The sequence below is a fragment of the Argopecten irradians genome, chromosome 10, assembly GCF_041381155.1.
Source record: "Argopecten irradians isolate NY chromosome 10, Ai_NY, whole genome shotgun sequence".
NCBI lineage: Eukaryota > Metazoa > Mollusca > Bivalvia > Pectinida > Pectinidae > Argopecten > Argopecten irradians.
In genome coordinates, this window is record NC_091143.1 from 3,933,886 (window position 1) to 3,948,731 (window position 14,846).

A 14,846-nucleotide genomic window follows, 5' to 3' on the forward strand; every position below is an offset into this window, starting at 1 on the left:
GATGTTCTTTCAAATTAGACAATGAAGACTTATCCTTTTCTGTATGATAAATCATTATTATATTTCCATAGTGTGCTCTGACTGCTTCTGTTTGCTTCTTACTGCAATTTCTTTGTTCATTTCATTAACGAGATAACGAATTTTCATTGATAATGTAAAATGTTAGGATAATAGGTTTGGTGTGTTAATACATTATAAAAAATTCCTAAATTTCTAAATTGAAAAACTGGTTCAATAAGAGTTTCACCATTTAGTGGTGGTATATTATCTTGCCTGTAATGCAAAGAACTGCATATGCTAGCAAAACCGGGAACACATCTCCTTTGATCAATTTGACTATTCTAGTAAGAAGAATTTTACAGATAAGTAAGTTTGGTATCAGCTTTAATTGTGAAAACTATGATGTACCAGTGAATGTTGTATGTTTACTACCAAAGAATATTATTACACAGCTAACAAGAAAGGAAAGAAGGATTCGCAGGACGACAGCGACGAGGACGACGTATTACAAGCTCCGGATTTACACACACGAAGTAAGTATGGCCACTTTTATATAGCAGACACTTGTACATTCACATTTGAAGACAAGTAACCTCCACTAAATGTGGTAAGGATGGCAGGTTTAAATCACAATAATGGTATGCTGTATTACTCATATACTCTACATGATCATTTATGTCAATACTAGCCATCTGGGTGAGTCAATGAGGGTAGGTAGATTGGTAATAATATAGGTAATTACTGCTGGCAGGTATAATATAGGATGGGTTTACCTACAATCAAAATAGCTATGACAAGTTCAGAGGAAATAGAAAAATTCATGTCAGACTTTAGAATAAATAGTTTGTAACTTGTATATTGAATAACTTCTGTACATTGACTGAAAATGTGCCTGTGTTTTAAACAGGTGAAAACAGGTTAGAGCATATGTTGTAAAGAATAATTTTCTACTGATGAAAAGATATTGAAATAAGTGAGAAATTGGACCGACATTAGTATAACAATTGCTTGTCTCCTTTGCTGAAATAAGTGTAAATTGTTTAGTATACTCTATATCGTCATACCTGTAGTTACTGTTTTAATTCATATATAGATGATAAACAAAACTACCATGTTATTTTGGATAAAAATTTAATGTTTACTTTTCAGTTGGTGTATCTGTATTACCAGTAGGAGATATATCTGTCCCCAAATCTCCCACAGCTAGGAAGGGATCAGTCCAAGGATCTCAGGAAGACCTTAGTTCTGTGTCCAGTGCTGACCGACCCGACCGTAAAGCTAGGAAGAAGCGACAGGACAGAAAGCCTGCAGAGCTGGAGAAGAAGTCCTCGTCCCCTCAGCGGAATGAGTGGACGTTGGCTGGGACCTCCTTGTGGCAGTACCCTGAGGATCTTGGTCTCAAGGATATCTCCGAGATCTCACAGCTCGATGAATTTATCCATAAAAAAGTAAGTAGTCCGAGAAAAGCCCTGAGATGTACTGATAGTTCTGTTCAGAAATTGAAACAGCTACAAAATTTATTAGAAAACAAAACTAATTTGATAATTTATTGTTAAAATGAATACATTTTACTTTTAGTTAAATAAAAAATCTTGACTGAAATTTCTTTATGACATTGAAACTATCTAGTAAATGAAACTAATAGAGTGAATGGTATGTTCTTTTTCAGCTTCTAGCCTATAATAAAGACTGTTCCAGAAGGGATACAATATTTGATGCTGTATTTAAACGATCACTAAAGGAGTTTCACATTGAAATGCAAGCTCTTATATCTGTGGAGAAAAAGGTGAGGACCTTGTTTACAGTTAGAATGTGTTATATTGGTTTGAAATGTGTAATGCAGGATCACGTATGAATTGTTAATATAAAAAAATTAACCTTGACACATATTTAATAAATTTGTTATAACAGAAAATAGCAATCCATGTGCCATACTGAGACATCTTTGCTAAGTTTGTCGATACAACAGAAAATAGAAGTCCATGTGCCATACCGTGTCATCATTGCTAAGTTTGTCCATCTGTTTATTTGTTATAACAGAAAATAGAAGTCCATGTGCCATACCGAGACATCTTTGCTAAGTTTGTCGATACAACAGAAAATAGAAGTCCATGTGCCATACCGTGTCATCTTTGCTAAGTTTGTCCGTCCGTTTATTTGTTATAACAGAAAATAGAAGTCCATGTGCCATACCGTGTCATCATTGCTAAGTTTGTCCGTCTGTTTATTTGTTATAACAGAAAATAGAAGTCCATGTGCCATACCGAGACATCTTTGCTAAGTTTGTCGATACAACAGAAAATAGAAGTCCATGTGCCATACCGTGTCATCTTTGCTAAGTTTGTCCGTCCGTTTATTTGTTATAACAGAAAATAGAAGTCCATGTGCCATACCGTGACATCTTTGCTAAGTTTGTCCATTCATTTATTTGTTATAACAGAAAATAGAAGTCCATGTGCCATACCGAGACATCTTTGCTAAGTTTGTCCATATGTTGGATGCTGAGGTGAAGGCAGAGGGGACAAATGCATCCTTCCCCGTTACCATGGGGATCAATGCTTTCCGTGGCTTCCTAGACGAGTTCATCAAAAATCATAAAAAAGAAAAGAAGAAGGATGATAGAAAAACAGAAAGTAGGGCACAGAAAAGGGAAAATAAGAAGAAAGATGTTCTGGTATGTATAGTTCGGATTGACATATCAATAGCCTAAACATATAAATTTGTCAACAGCAGAATCAGATTTTGCAAAGGAGATTTTAGAAATATGTTCACATTTTTTTAGATAGAATAACAACTGGAATTTAGAATGATGTGTTAGCTAGAATATCAATTTTTATATAGCAGTTAGCAACATCATTAATTTCAATATTTAATGAGATTATTCACATAAAACTACATTGTAAATTTCATATGGTGACTGTCCTTGTAAATAGTTCAAACAAAACCTGGGTATCTGTTGTTTTGTTTATGTATATATATTTGTTGCCTAAAGCATCTTTTCATGAATATTTCTGGAGTTATTTGTGATGTGTATGATTTTACAGGAATATCAGGGACATAAGTTTAGTCAGGTACAGTTTGGTATCCCCACATTCTGTGAATTCTGCAGTAACATTATCTGGATCATGGAGAAAGGCAGTGTGTGTCAAGGTATGTCAATTCCTGTATGTTACTACAGTAAAATGTCTATTGTGAGAAAAGATAATTACACGTCAACAATTTTATTATGATTATGAAATAATGTACGTTGTATACTTTATATTCTTATTCACCTTTAACACTGAACTTATTTTCTGAGAACAAAACATTGTCTTACCATATTTTTATGGAGTATAAAGAAGTACTATTTTACCTGAAAATTGGGAATGTGGCTTATACATGGACAAAAACTCAAATCAGACTACGGTTTTCAAAAAATGCATCGAGTCCGAAGAACCAGCGAGGAAATAAGATATTTCTCTTTTTGAAATGCTTTTATCCAATATTGCTTTTGTCTTACAGTTTGTAAATATACCTGTCATCGGAAATGTGTGACGAAGTCTACCAACACGTGTAAAGGTGTTCACGATACACAGGTAAGTACAGCCGCCCTGTTCAGATCCATCACTCCCCTTATCTGTACACATTTTACTGGGTTTATCACCTTCAAATCTCACATCTCAACTTAATTTTAGTCATCAAGGTTTTCACCAAGTGCCCACCACACCAGTTAGTTTACATTTACAAGTTCAACTTTATTATAACAAAGACATGAAGTAATAATCAGGAAGAAAGAAGATTTTCATAGTTAGACTTAATGTCAGGTTTGTTCTTGTAAACAAAAACAAGCTATACTCTGTAGATGTTGACAGTAACGGTATACTTTATAGGAGTTGTATGCAGATAGGGACTGTATGTAAAGGGTCGTCAGAGTTTGAATTTTCAAAATTATGATTATTTGATATTAATTGGCCGACATGAATCATCAGTTCATTTTTCCATTGATAATGTTCCTCCTGATGTGTCCAGCTGTGGTTGATTTACTTGTGATGATAACATGCTGTTTCTTGTTTGTCATGACAACTGTTATTTAATATTGTTGTGTTGTCACTGTTGCTGTGGTTCAGTATCTGCATGTTGTTGATCAGTTTGACGTGTTTATACTCAGAAATTAAGTTATGGCATTTGTTGTACAAACAGATAAAAACAAAATAAACAGTATAGAAGATATTTGTGACCAGAACGTAATTCAGATTTGTTTTTAGACCACCAACCAACTGTACGTGATATCTAAAGAAATCACAGTAATTAATATGATCTAAAGAAAAGTGCTCATTTTATATGTTCCTTTTGTGTTCTTTGGTAATGTCTTTGTTAATGTCCATTGTTGCTGTAATTTTACTTTCTTAAGGGTTTTGATATGATGAGATGTCATATAAATTATTTGGCATGGTATGGTTGCTCTTGTAATCATATTCCAGCTTATACTTCATTATAGTAAATTATTATTGTGACGTAGGAGGAATTTTTTAAATACAGAAAATATTAACAGAGACAAGATGACTTCCATGGTAAAGATAAGATGAACTTTGATGGAGGCATTTACGATCACTCCTGTCTGTCTTATAGATCATTTCTTGTTTCGTCATATTGTTTTGATCGAAGGCTAAAGACATTGCTCGTTGATGGGCTATTTGTTTTCGATATGTAGTCCTCTAGTTTGGACTGCATGCTTCAGGGGTTGGATAAAAAAGATTGGCCCACTCACTGATTGTTACTAATCTAACTGGATCAGATAGCTGAATGCTGTGTACCTGATTTTTCAGACTGACCCGGTTGACTCGCCCTCCACCAAAGTCCCTACAGGACACAGGGTACAGTCCCTGGTCCTGCGCCTCAACCTTTTGGCCGAGGTTATATGATTTCATTGGTTTGCTGACTACGCACTTATTAATGTTGTTACCGGTCAGGGTCACAAGTGAGAATGTTCACACCAAACCAAATCAATCAATGAATTTGTCAACTTTTAAAATCATTCTGGTTTTTCATTTTAGTTTTAAACAAAAAATGATATATAATGAATCAAAATTGAAGACAAAAAATTTGATTTATTTTGAGTAGGTTTGGTTTCTGTGAACAGTACTTGATTGTGGGCTTGCGGTGTAGAGAATTTAACAAAGCAAATACTTTCTTCGGAGGACACGGTAAAAGTTCACTGTCACTATTACTTTAAATGCACAGAACAAAGAATCTAAAACCAACTATTTGTTTTAATTAGACAAAACCTTTATCATATTTTACCATATAAAATACAATTTCATTGTAAATTTACTGGAGTTAGTTACCCAATCAGCTAAAATAAACATTAGCCTCCTGCAATTAAAGTATTTGTTATGTTACTGTGTAGTCGGATGCTTGTGATTGGTTCCTGTATAAGTCACATGACTTTCCTAACCAGATGTGATTGGTCTATCCTAACAGTATTACCGTTGGGATCAGTGCTGCTTTCATTCAGGCTTAGGGGAGCACTTGACCGGTCTGTTTGTGAGTTACATACTTATATCGACCAAATCTTTGATGTTGTCATTTCATTTGCTAGAGTTGTAATTAACCTTTCTTTTCAGTTTGTGTACCAGCTGTCATCATATTGATTTGCTTAGAAATAGCTTCTTGCTGATCATTCATTTTATCATTTGGTCATTCATTATCGATTTCATATGTTGTGTTTTTTGGAATCAGAGAATAATGTAAGAATTTGTGTACTGAAGGACTTGTTGCTCAATTAAGTGTGTAAGGGATTGCTGTATACCCTAACAAGCACCTGTTGATCGGTCTAAAATGGTATTGTATTCTGTGGATATCTTGCATGTATCAAGGTTGTGTTGGTTGTATGGAGGTGACACGAGATATCCAATCTTCCTCAGAACTATGAAGGAAATATTTTCACTCTTTTATTAGCCTGCGGATATTATTCCATTTTGTGTGATAGAAATATATTGTTCAAAGGATTTGCTTTATTTTTATTTTATTTGAAAATATTTATTTTTATTTGGTTACAGCTGCTTATCAAAGTTTTGTTTTTGTTTTTTTTACATATATTCACCTTCAATGCATTTTATTAGAATTATTATTATACATAAAAATTATATCTTTGACTCTCAGTTTGATCTTTTCAAAATAATGAAATTGAAAATAATTCACATTTAAATTGGATTAGAAATTGTAGTAATCTAAGATGAATTACTGTATGACTCTGTTGGACTGATTTCCACCTTACAGTTTGGTCTCACTGACTACACTGAATTAGTGTATAGCACCAGCACCGTGTTGCTTTTGTTGTCGTCGGTAAATATCATCGCTCCTTTTGAAATGTTAACTGGTTTTGTCAATCTTACACCCCATGTGTGCACTCCTTAATGTATTAAACATACATAAATGTACATGCCCCACCTTACAATATGATATTTCCTCTTGTAGCAATGTCTTGCACATAATGTAAATTGGAAATTGTTAAATGTTACTTCCATTTTCCATATATTTTACCTTACAAAATATACCTATTTAAAAATATAAGTATTTAATGTATATAAACAACACCATACATGATTATAAAATGTAGTATGTTACTTAATGTGTCGTGTTTTGTTTAAATCACATTTTGAAATACATGTGTTTGGTTGAAGCATTAATCACCCTTTTAAAACTATAATAGAGATTTTGTATGTGCACAGGGATGTTCACTAAGTCCTGTAAGCACGAATGCTCTTGTATAACAATACAATACTTGATGAGTGTGTCGAACAGTAATATTAACGACTTTACACCAGAACCTTAGGTACACCCCTCTATATATCTCACAAGGTGGATGGATTACGGTTCCGAAAGTAACAACATTTTCAATATTCTCCTTAAGTGTAAAATTAAATATAGTTATAAATGAATTTTGTGATTACAGATGTCTGGTATATTTATTATCATCCAATGTAAATCCTTTTTTTAAGATATCTTGTAATTTTGTTCACTGGTGTAAATGCTTTTGTATCTTCTATTGAAAAAAATTATCACTAGTCCAAATATTTCTCAAGTATTTCATAAAAATTGTTCCATCAAAAAAAGCTAGGTGGATATTGAGTATGTAGCTATGAGTTTTAGTATTTATAAGGATTTGATCTTGTATAACAGACTGATTTTGTAATATGCTGCTTTGTGTTTTTGCAGGCTGGTACGTCTAGATATGTTTTTGGTGCTCCGTTAACTAGTCTTGTGTCAGAAAAAGACAAAATACCTGTGATAATCGGGAAGCTTATTAACCTGGTGGAGCTACACGGTCTGTATACTATAGGAGTATACAGGAAGAGTGGGGCTAACGCCAAGGTCAAGCTCCTCAAACAGAACCTCGACAGCGGAAAAGAAGGTATAAAACTGATTCTGTATTGAAAACTTCAATAAGGTGGAGATATAGATTGGCTTGTTTTTAATCAATCAGATTTTTACCATAGATCTTGTTTACTGTAGTTTTTGCTCTAATTAACGTACATTCACAGAGGAAAAAACTGTTAACACTATGATTTTGATGCAGTCAAATTTAGCTCAAAGTTGATTTTGAGCAGCCATAGCAATCACAATACTCAAATGTTTCCGCATTAGCTAGATTATTGATGAAAAATTCTATCTCTCGATAAGTTGTGTACATTTACACTAAGTTTATGTATTTCAATTGGGTATTGCAAACCTCTATGTGAACGTTATTGAAATGTTTCAGATTTGACAGAAATAGACCTTGTAGAGTTTAACATCAAACTTTTGTTGAAATGTTTCAGATTTGACAGATATAGACCTTGTAGAGTTTAACATCCACACTCTAGCATCTACATTAAAGAAGTTTTTTGTGGAACTTCCTGAACCTCTTCTGACCTTCGACCTCTACGACGACTTCATCAGAACAACAGGTATGTCAGACATACAACATTTTATTACCATGGCAACGACTAGGCCTAAAACTTAGTTGGATGATACCCTAAGGTAATGTCATCTTGTAACTGTAATGAATAATAAGTAAATTGAGTTGGGTGTGTATGATTTTATTTATTGACTGGTTTTGGATGATAGTGTTCAGATGTCCTTACTTGACCTTTTACAGACATTAAGGATGAGAAGGAACGGATCCAGTCCCTGTACGCTGTCATAGACAAACTGCCCAAGCCCAACTATGACTTATTTGAGCGGCTTATCTTCCACCTGGCCAGGTAAGGATATATTTCTGATTGTAATATGTTTAATAGTCATTATACTAATACAATGTTAAATCAAGCCTAAACACATTTTAAAATAAAAACTTTTGACAACTTTACTTATATATAGTTTCCATTTCCATCACTGTATTTACTGCTTACTACATGTAATGGTGATTTTACTATAGATAGAATGTTGTAATGTGAAGATTTCATGACCATTTACCATTAACTACAGTAGTGCCATTGTAAATGTGATATTTTACAGGATTGCCCACCACGAAACGTTTAATAAAATGTCTGTATCCGGCCTGTCCATCATATTTGCCCCATGTCTGTTACGGACGAGTAAAAACCTACAAGCACAGGATTCCCTAAGTCAGGTTCCACGGCAAACCAAGTAAGGGACACAACTCTGTATTGAGAAGTTTCTAACTCCATTAACTACTTTAAAGGTTTTATAACTTTCTATATAAAACCAATAATAAGATAACTGTAGAATAATGAAATGCCATAGTTTACAAATACTGTTTATTGATTTAAAAATAAAAAAGAGAGAGAGAAAAGTAAAATGAATTATTCAGGAAAAGGAAAATTATACAGTGACCTAATGTCTGATATATATATATATATATATGTTTACAGGGTGATCAATCATATCATACAAGAACAATTATACAAGTTGAAATCCACACTAGAAGATATCACTACACTGGAAACTGCTGCCGAGACAGCGACTGATCGTCTCAACGTCGTACGCGCCAGCATGAGGAAGGTGTGTTTAACAGTCTGGGATAAATAGACGTGATATGAGTGATACGGAAATTATGTGTAAAATTCAGAGTATACTCCTCTGACGTATTTGTCCAACTGTTCTAGCCTTACAAGTTAAACACATTGTGTCTTCAGATATAAATGAGTAGACTGTGTTGTTTTATCTGAAATAGATGTGAGAAGAAAATACAGAATTAGTTGTGACCTATAGAATTTTTGGAAACATAGAGAGTTAATGTGTATGCAGGTATAAGAAACAAGAATATTGTTTATGACTTTAAGAGTTTTAGAGAAAAGGTATGTTATTTTAATGTTCTGATTGAAACAGGTATAAAAGATAACATTATGAATTGTTTATGACTTACAGAGTCCTGTAGAGGAGAAGAAGCGAGTGTCGGGAGCGTCGGTGACTAGTAGTGAATCTATCGATGGTATAACACACGCCGAGGAGATGGCTTTACGCTCACACATCAGATCTATCAAAAAGGAAAAGTATGTAACACCATTGATAATTGCAGTGTTAAATCATGGTTTTCTGTTGTCTGTGTTCTAACATAAACACCACATTCGTTTTGAAAATAAGATTACATAATTATGAAGATCAAATCTAACTCTTAGATATTTTTAGGTCACCTGACCTATTGCGATAGCCTTTTGTCCGACGTCGTGCGTCGTCGTCGTGCGTTAACTTTTTGTTGTGAACACGATAACTTGAGTAAATGTGAACCGAGATTGATGAAACTTTTTTTGTAGCTTAATATTAACAAGATCTCGGACAAGTTCGAGTTTCAGGGTTGCTAGGTCAAGTTCAAGGTCACTGCTACTATTTTTAGAAAATCCCTATCAGCACTGTAGCGGCTTCATTCCTTGAGTGATTTTGATCACACTTCACACATAGACAAAGGATCATAATATCTCGGACAAGTTTGAGTGTGAAGATTGGCAGACTAAGGTCAAGGTCACTGTTACTATTTTTAGGTCACCTGAGACGAAGTCTCAAGTGACCTATTCTAATCGCCTTTTGTCCGTCGTCGTGCGTCGTGTGTTCGTAAACAATTTACATTTTCGACTTCTTCTCAAAAACCGCTGAAGCAATTTCAATGAAATTTTGCACAAACCTTCTAAGGCATATGGTCAATCAAAATTGTGAATTATATGACCCCCACCCCCCAGGGGGCTGTGGGAGGGGCCAAAAGGGGTAAAATTGACTAAAATTTCAAAAATCTTCTCCTCCACTCACAGATGTGGTAGAATCAAATACTTTTCATAAATAGGAAGGTCTCAAGGCCCTCTACAAAAATTGTGAATTATATGACCCTGGGGTCTCAGGTTTCCCCTTGGGGAGGGGGTTAAGTTTACTATAGTTTATTTAGTGAAAACACATTTTGGAGCATTACTTGGTCATTTATAATAGAAAATTAGTCAAATGTTGTCAGAATTATCCCTATGAAATGGCCATTGAATTCTATTAACAAATTTTCCATGACTGACTCCCAGGGGCCTTAGGGGTGGGGCCAAAAGGGGTCAAATAGGCTAAAACTTCAAAAATCTTCTTCTAAAATTCTGGAACTGGTAGAATCAAATACTCTTCATAGATGGAAAGGTCTTAAGGTCCTTTACAAAAATTGTGAATTATATGACCCTGGGGTTTCATGTTTCCCCCTTGGGAGGGGGTCAAGTTTACTATAGTTTATATAGGAAAAACACATATATGAATATTTTTTGTTAATTTTTCATAGGAATTTAGTCAAACTGGGTTAGAATGTTTAGCCTGAAATAGCATTTTAACACCAAATCCATATTTGTCCTGGCCTGGCCGACCCCCAGGGGCCAGAGGGGTGGGGCCAAAAGGGGTCAAATAGGCTAAAACTTCAAAAATCTTATTCTGAATTCACAGATTTGATGGAACCAAATAATCTTCATAGATTAAAAAGTGAAATTTATAAAATTACTGACATTAATGACTGACTTCTTGTTTGGTTTTGTTGTTTAACATTGCAAAAGCAAATTGGAATTTTAAGCATAAGGTTTGGTAAAATAATACACTATCAAAATGAAAAACAAAAAATCAAGATTCTTAAAGGTTCAGCTTACAAGTTTATTCTAATTCGTAAATACTTTTTACAGATTTGAACCAACTTTGCAATGCTTTTCTGTAGCAGCACACAGGTGACCGTCAAGGCCTCTTGGGCCTCTTGTTTAGATAATTTCTTTGTTAGATAATTTCTTTGTCAGCACTCTTGCGGCTTCATTCCTTGAGTGATTTTGATCAAACTGCACACAAATACAAAGGACTGAAAAAGTTTGAGTTTCAAGGTTGCAGGGTCAAGGTCAAGGTCACCGTTACTATTTTTAGAAAATCCTTTTCAGTGCTCTAGCGGCTTCATTCCTTGAGTGATTTTGATCAAACTTCACACAAATTTAAAGGACCTTAACATTTTCGACAAGATACAGTTTCAGGATTGCCAGGTCAAGGTCAAGGTCACTGTTACTATTTTTAGGTCACCTGACCATACGTCATAGTGACCTACTGCAATAGCCTATTGTCCCGTTCATATTTACTTCAGTTTCTGTGTTGAATACAGAAGGGAAAAAATTAACACACCATGTGTTAAAGTCCTTCATAGCTATTTTGTTGGCCCTTAAATGACAAATTGCTATTGGATGTCAGGTGACCGTTAAGGCCCATGGGCCTCTTGTTATGTTTTTATAACTGGATATGCAAAGATTTCATTACATTCATAAATAATTACTGATACTGCATTCCCAGACAAACACATTACTGACAGCTAAATTTGCCTCATATATACTGTATTATATACAGTCCTCGTGAACTTCATCATTATAATACTCCTTTTCAGAGACAACTTAACGTCCAATTTACCTAATTTGGAGTGTCGTCACCTGAGTTCTGACGATGAGGTCCTCAGTACAGATGACATGGACAGTACGTACGATACCGCTGATGACTTTGAGGACCAGGAGGAATATACGCTGACCTTTGAACTTCCAGGTAAGTTAATGTCCGTCTGTATGCTTGACACTATAATGATGACTAGTGTAGCGATGAGCATGTGTTTTGTGTGAGTTAGAATGAAGTGTGACTTAGAGGTGTTTTATTGAACTCTAACCTAGAGTGTATAAATACAGTCCTGGCTCCTAGACAAGGTTTGGGTTTACACTTAACTTCCTTCTAGATTCATGTTTTGGTTACCTAGGGTATCATTTTTTAACATACAATAGCCTTACAATTCTGGTCTAAAAGCTGATTTTATCATGACTTATCAATATTTAAAATTATTCAGAAAAAGCTTCGCATGATGTGTAGTCCTGATAATTTCAGATTCATTACTTTTATAAAAAAAAGTTTATATAAAGAAGATGTTCAATGTTCCATTGCTTTATTTTATGTGGATATTTCTTGTGTTAAAATGATAGTTTTTTTGACAACAGAATATTTTGAAGGAGAGTTGAGTTTGAACAAAAGCTTGTTTTAGAATTCAAGGACCAGGATTGATTTTGAATATTGAATGTTGTAAACTTTAACTGTTGTTGCTTCAGCTTAATGCTGTTTAATCATTCTGACAACAATAAGAAAATGTTTTGCTTTGTAGATTTATGGCTCTATTAAAGTTATTTGGAAGCAGAATAATTTGGAAAATTCTCTCTAGGATTTGCTTATAGTAGAATTGGATATTATTAAGAGATTTTATTGTTAGATTTATTGGAATTAACATAAGTTATGTTGTAAATAGCCAGACTTCAGAGCAAACTATACACAATAGAACACTTAACCCAGCAAAGAGATTCGTTGCACATACCGGTACACCGGTAAATACATCATCAATAATGCACAAATACACAAATGCTGTTCATCACATCTAGGTAAAAGGCCTGATTCAGATGCACATCAAACAATGCACCTTTTATTGGCCACATGTTTTTATTATATAAATAAGGGCCTGATGCAGTTACACGTTAAAGTGAATAGTCAGACAAAGGAGTGTTAAAGTCAGTAAAAATGGTGTTAATATACCAGGTATAATATCGTATGAAATAGTATAATAAAATTTCCTGTCAAAATTGTTGTGCATGCGAAGAAGTAAATTTATATTATAAGAATCCTAACATGTCCACCTGGCTGGTTACGTCTGTGTTGACATTTCCACGCAGCCTCACTTTCAAAGACTTACTTTCAGAAATGTGCTTAATTTACACAGGGCTTTTCCATAATTTCTATGGTCAAAACTGGACAATGTAAGCAGAACTGGATTGCTGCTTTGATATGTAAGGACTTTTGGAAGGCCAATGAAGGCATTTATACTGGTTTTCTTTGCGAGACTATTCACTTTAATACACCTTTTGTTGGCCAGGTGTTTCATCCTTTTAATGTTTTACTCCTTTTATTTTTGGCCTTCCTGTCTCCCAGTAAGTATCACGAGTGCTATGAGATCCGCTAACACCATCTACACTCTGCCCAGCTAAGTTCTGATAATTAGATTCTATGCTTTCAAATGAACTGTCTCCAAATGTAATATTCCTTATCTCTAATATAACGATTAGCAGAATTCCATGGAGAGTGGAGTTAACGTAGCTCCTGCTCCTGGTCCTGTACAGTGATACATCAGTCAATAACTGTCACACTCAGTTCTGTAGGAAGGCTGCTTGATTACAGTCGTAGGAGACCAACCTGAGTTTATTTTGATGGCTGTAATTTCTATTTAGCTGAGATTTCTGCTAATTTCGGTCTTTGCCCTCTATCAGATTAAGATATCAGACTTTTTCTGTCTTTCGCTAAACTCACATTATGACTGTTTAATTACATAAACAAGTTATTGTGATGGTTGTGCACGTTTTCTGTAATGGCAAACACATTTTGTTTCAAGATCTTTTGACGTGAGTGAGAAGCACATGCTGCAGTTATAAAGACTACATTGCTTATACATTGCCAAATCCTCTCCCAATTAACATACATATCCAGTGTAACGTTACATACACAGATAGTATTACCTCCAGATACATTCTCCTTAGCAGATATAAGTACAGATAGAGGACAAAAATATATCTTAAAAATAACTGCCAGTTGATAATACTCAAAGATGATAAAATATATTTCTGTTTGCTTCTTGGTAAGATAATTTAGATGGTTATTTAGGTTAATTATTTCATTATGTGTAGTTTTAATTCTTTTCTTACAAAAAAAAAACACAGATGAAAATTGGTAAGAGATGTTTAAAAAAAGACATATAATACTAATAATTGGAGGTTTAGTTTCACTGTAGTTGACTAGTTATCAGCTATAATATCATACCTGTTACTATAAATAGAAAATGAAATTAGGTAGTGTCTACAGCTTTAGGTGACACCCATCTGTTGTTACTAACTTATAACAAGGTAGACCATTCTCACCTGCCAAAGCTACAAATGTATATGTATGTATGTAGCCATCCTCCATACTACAGGGTTATAACACTGTGGTAATATCCACCCGTGGACTGTGTCATTGTAAAACTGAAGGCAGTTCAGCAGGAAAGAAAAAACAACCAAAGAAAGGTAAACAGGGACTATTACAAAGAAGAGATGCCCATCTACTACTTTTATTTGATCAACAAATTACTTTTGATGTAAATGTACATTAAAGGATCAAACTACCTGTCTCATCTGTTTTCACACACAGAGCCTTCAGTTTTGACATGACATAGTCTAGAAGTGGATATAAGGACGGTGATAGTAACTGGAGATTGAGGATGCTTTATAACATAATTAACCGTGTAACCAATGTATGTATATTATGCTTTCAGTGTGATAGCTTAACCTGCTTTAGATAAGTAACAATTAACAATTATCTTAGGTATCCGAGAG

General features: G+C 34.4%; 1 protein-coding gene across 9 annotated transcripts in view; it reads left to right on the forward strand.

The window, feature by feature from the left end:
* LOC138332928 (unconventional myosin-IXb-like) overlaps nucleotides 1-14,846 on the forward strand; it is a 98,999-nt gene that overhangs the window by 71,434 nt on the left and 12,719 nt on the right. For all 9 annotated transcript variants that reach the window (XM_069280966.1, XM_069280968.1, XM_069280970.1 and 6 more), the window contains 13 exons: nucleotides 453-533; nucleotides 1,150-1,448; nucleotides 1,670-1,786; nucleotides 2,441-2,674; nucleotides 3,045-3,150; nucleotides 3,502-3,575; nucleotides 7,198-7,393; nucleotides 7,800-7,928; nucleotides 8,120-8,225; nucleotides 8,479-8,610; nucleotides 8,856-8,985; nucleotides 9,352-9,476; nucleotides 11,846-11,997. In XM_069280966.1, coding sequence (XP_069137067.1) covers nucleotides 453-533; nucleotides 1,150-1,448; nucleotides 1,670-1,786; nucleotides 2,441-2,674; nucleotides 3,045-3,150; nucleotides 3,502-3,575; nucleotides 7,198-7,393; nucleotides 7,800-7,928; nucleotides 8,120-8,225; nucleotides 8,479-8,610; nucleotides 8,856-8,985; nucleotides 9,352-9,476; nucleotides 11,846-11,997 — 1,881 coding nt within the window. The remainder of the gene's footprint in view (nucleotides 1-452; nucleotides 534-1,149; nucleotides 1,449-1,669; nucleotides 1,787-2,440; nucleotides 2,675-3,044; nucleotides 3,151-3,501; nucleotides 3,576-7,197; nucleotides 7,394-7,799; nucleotides 7,929-8,119; nucleotides 8,226-8,478; nucleotides 8,611-8,855; nucleotides 8,986-9,351; nucleotides 9,477-11,845; nucleotides 11,998-14,846) is intronic.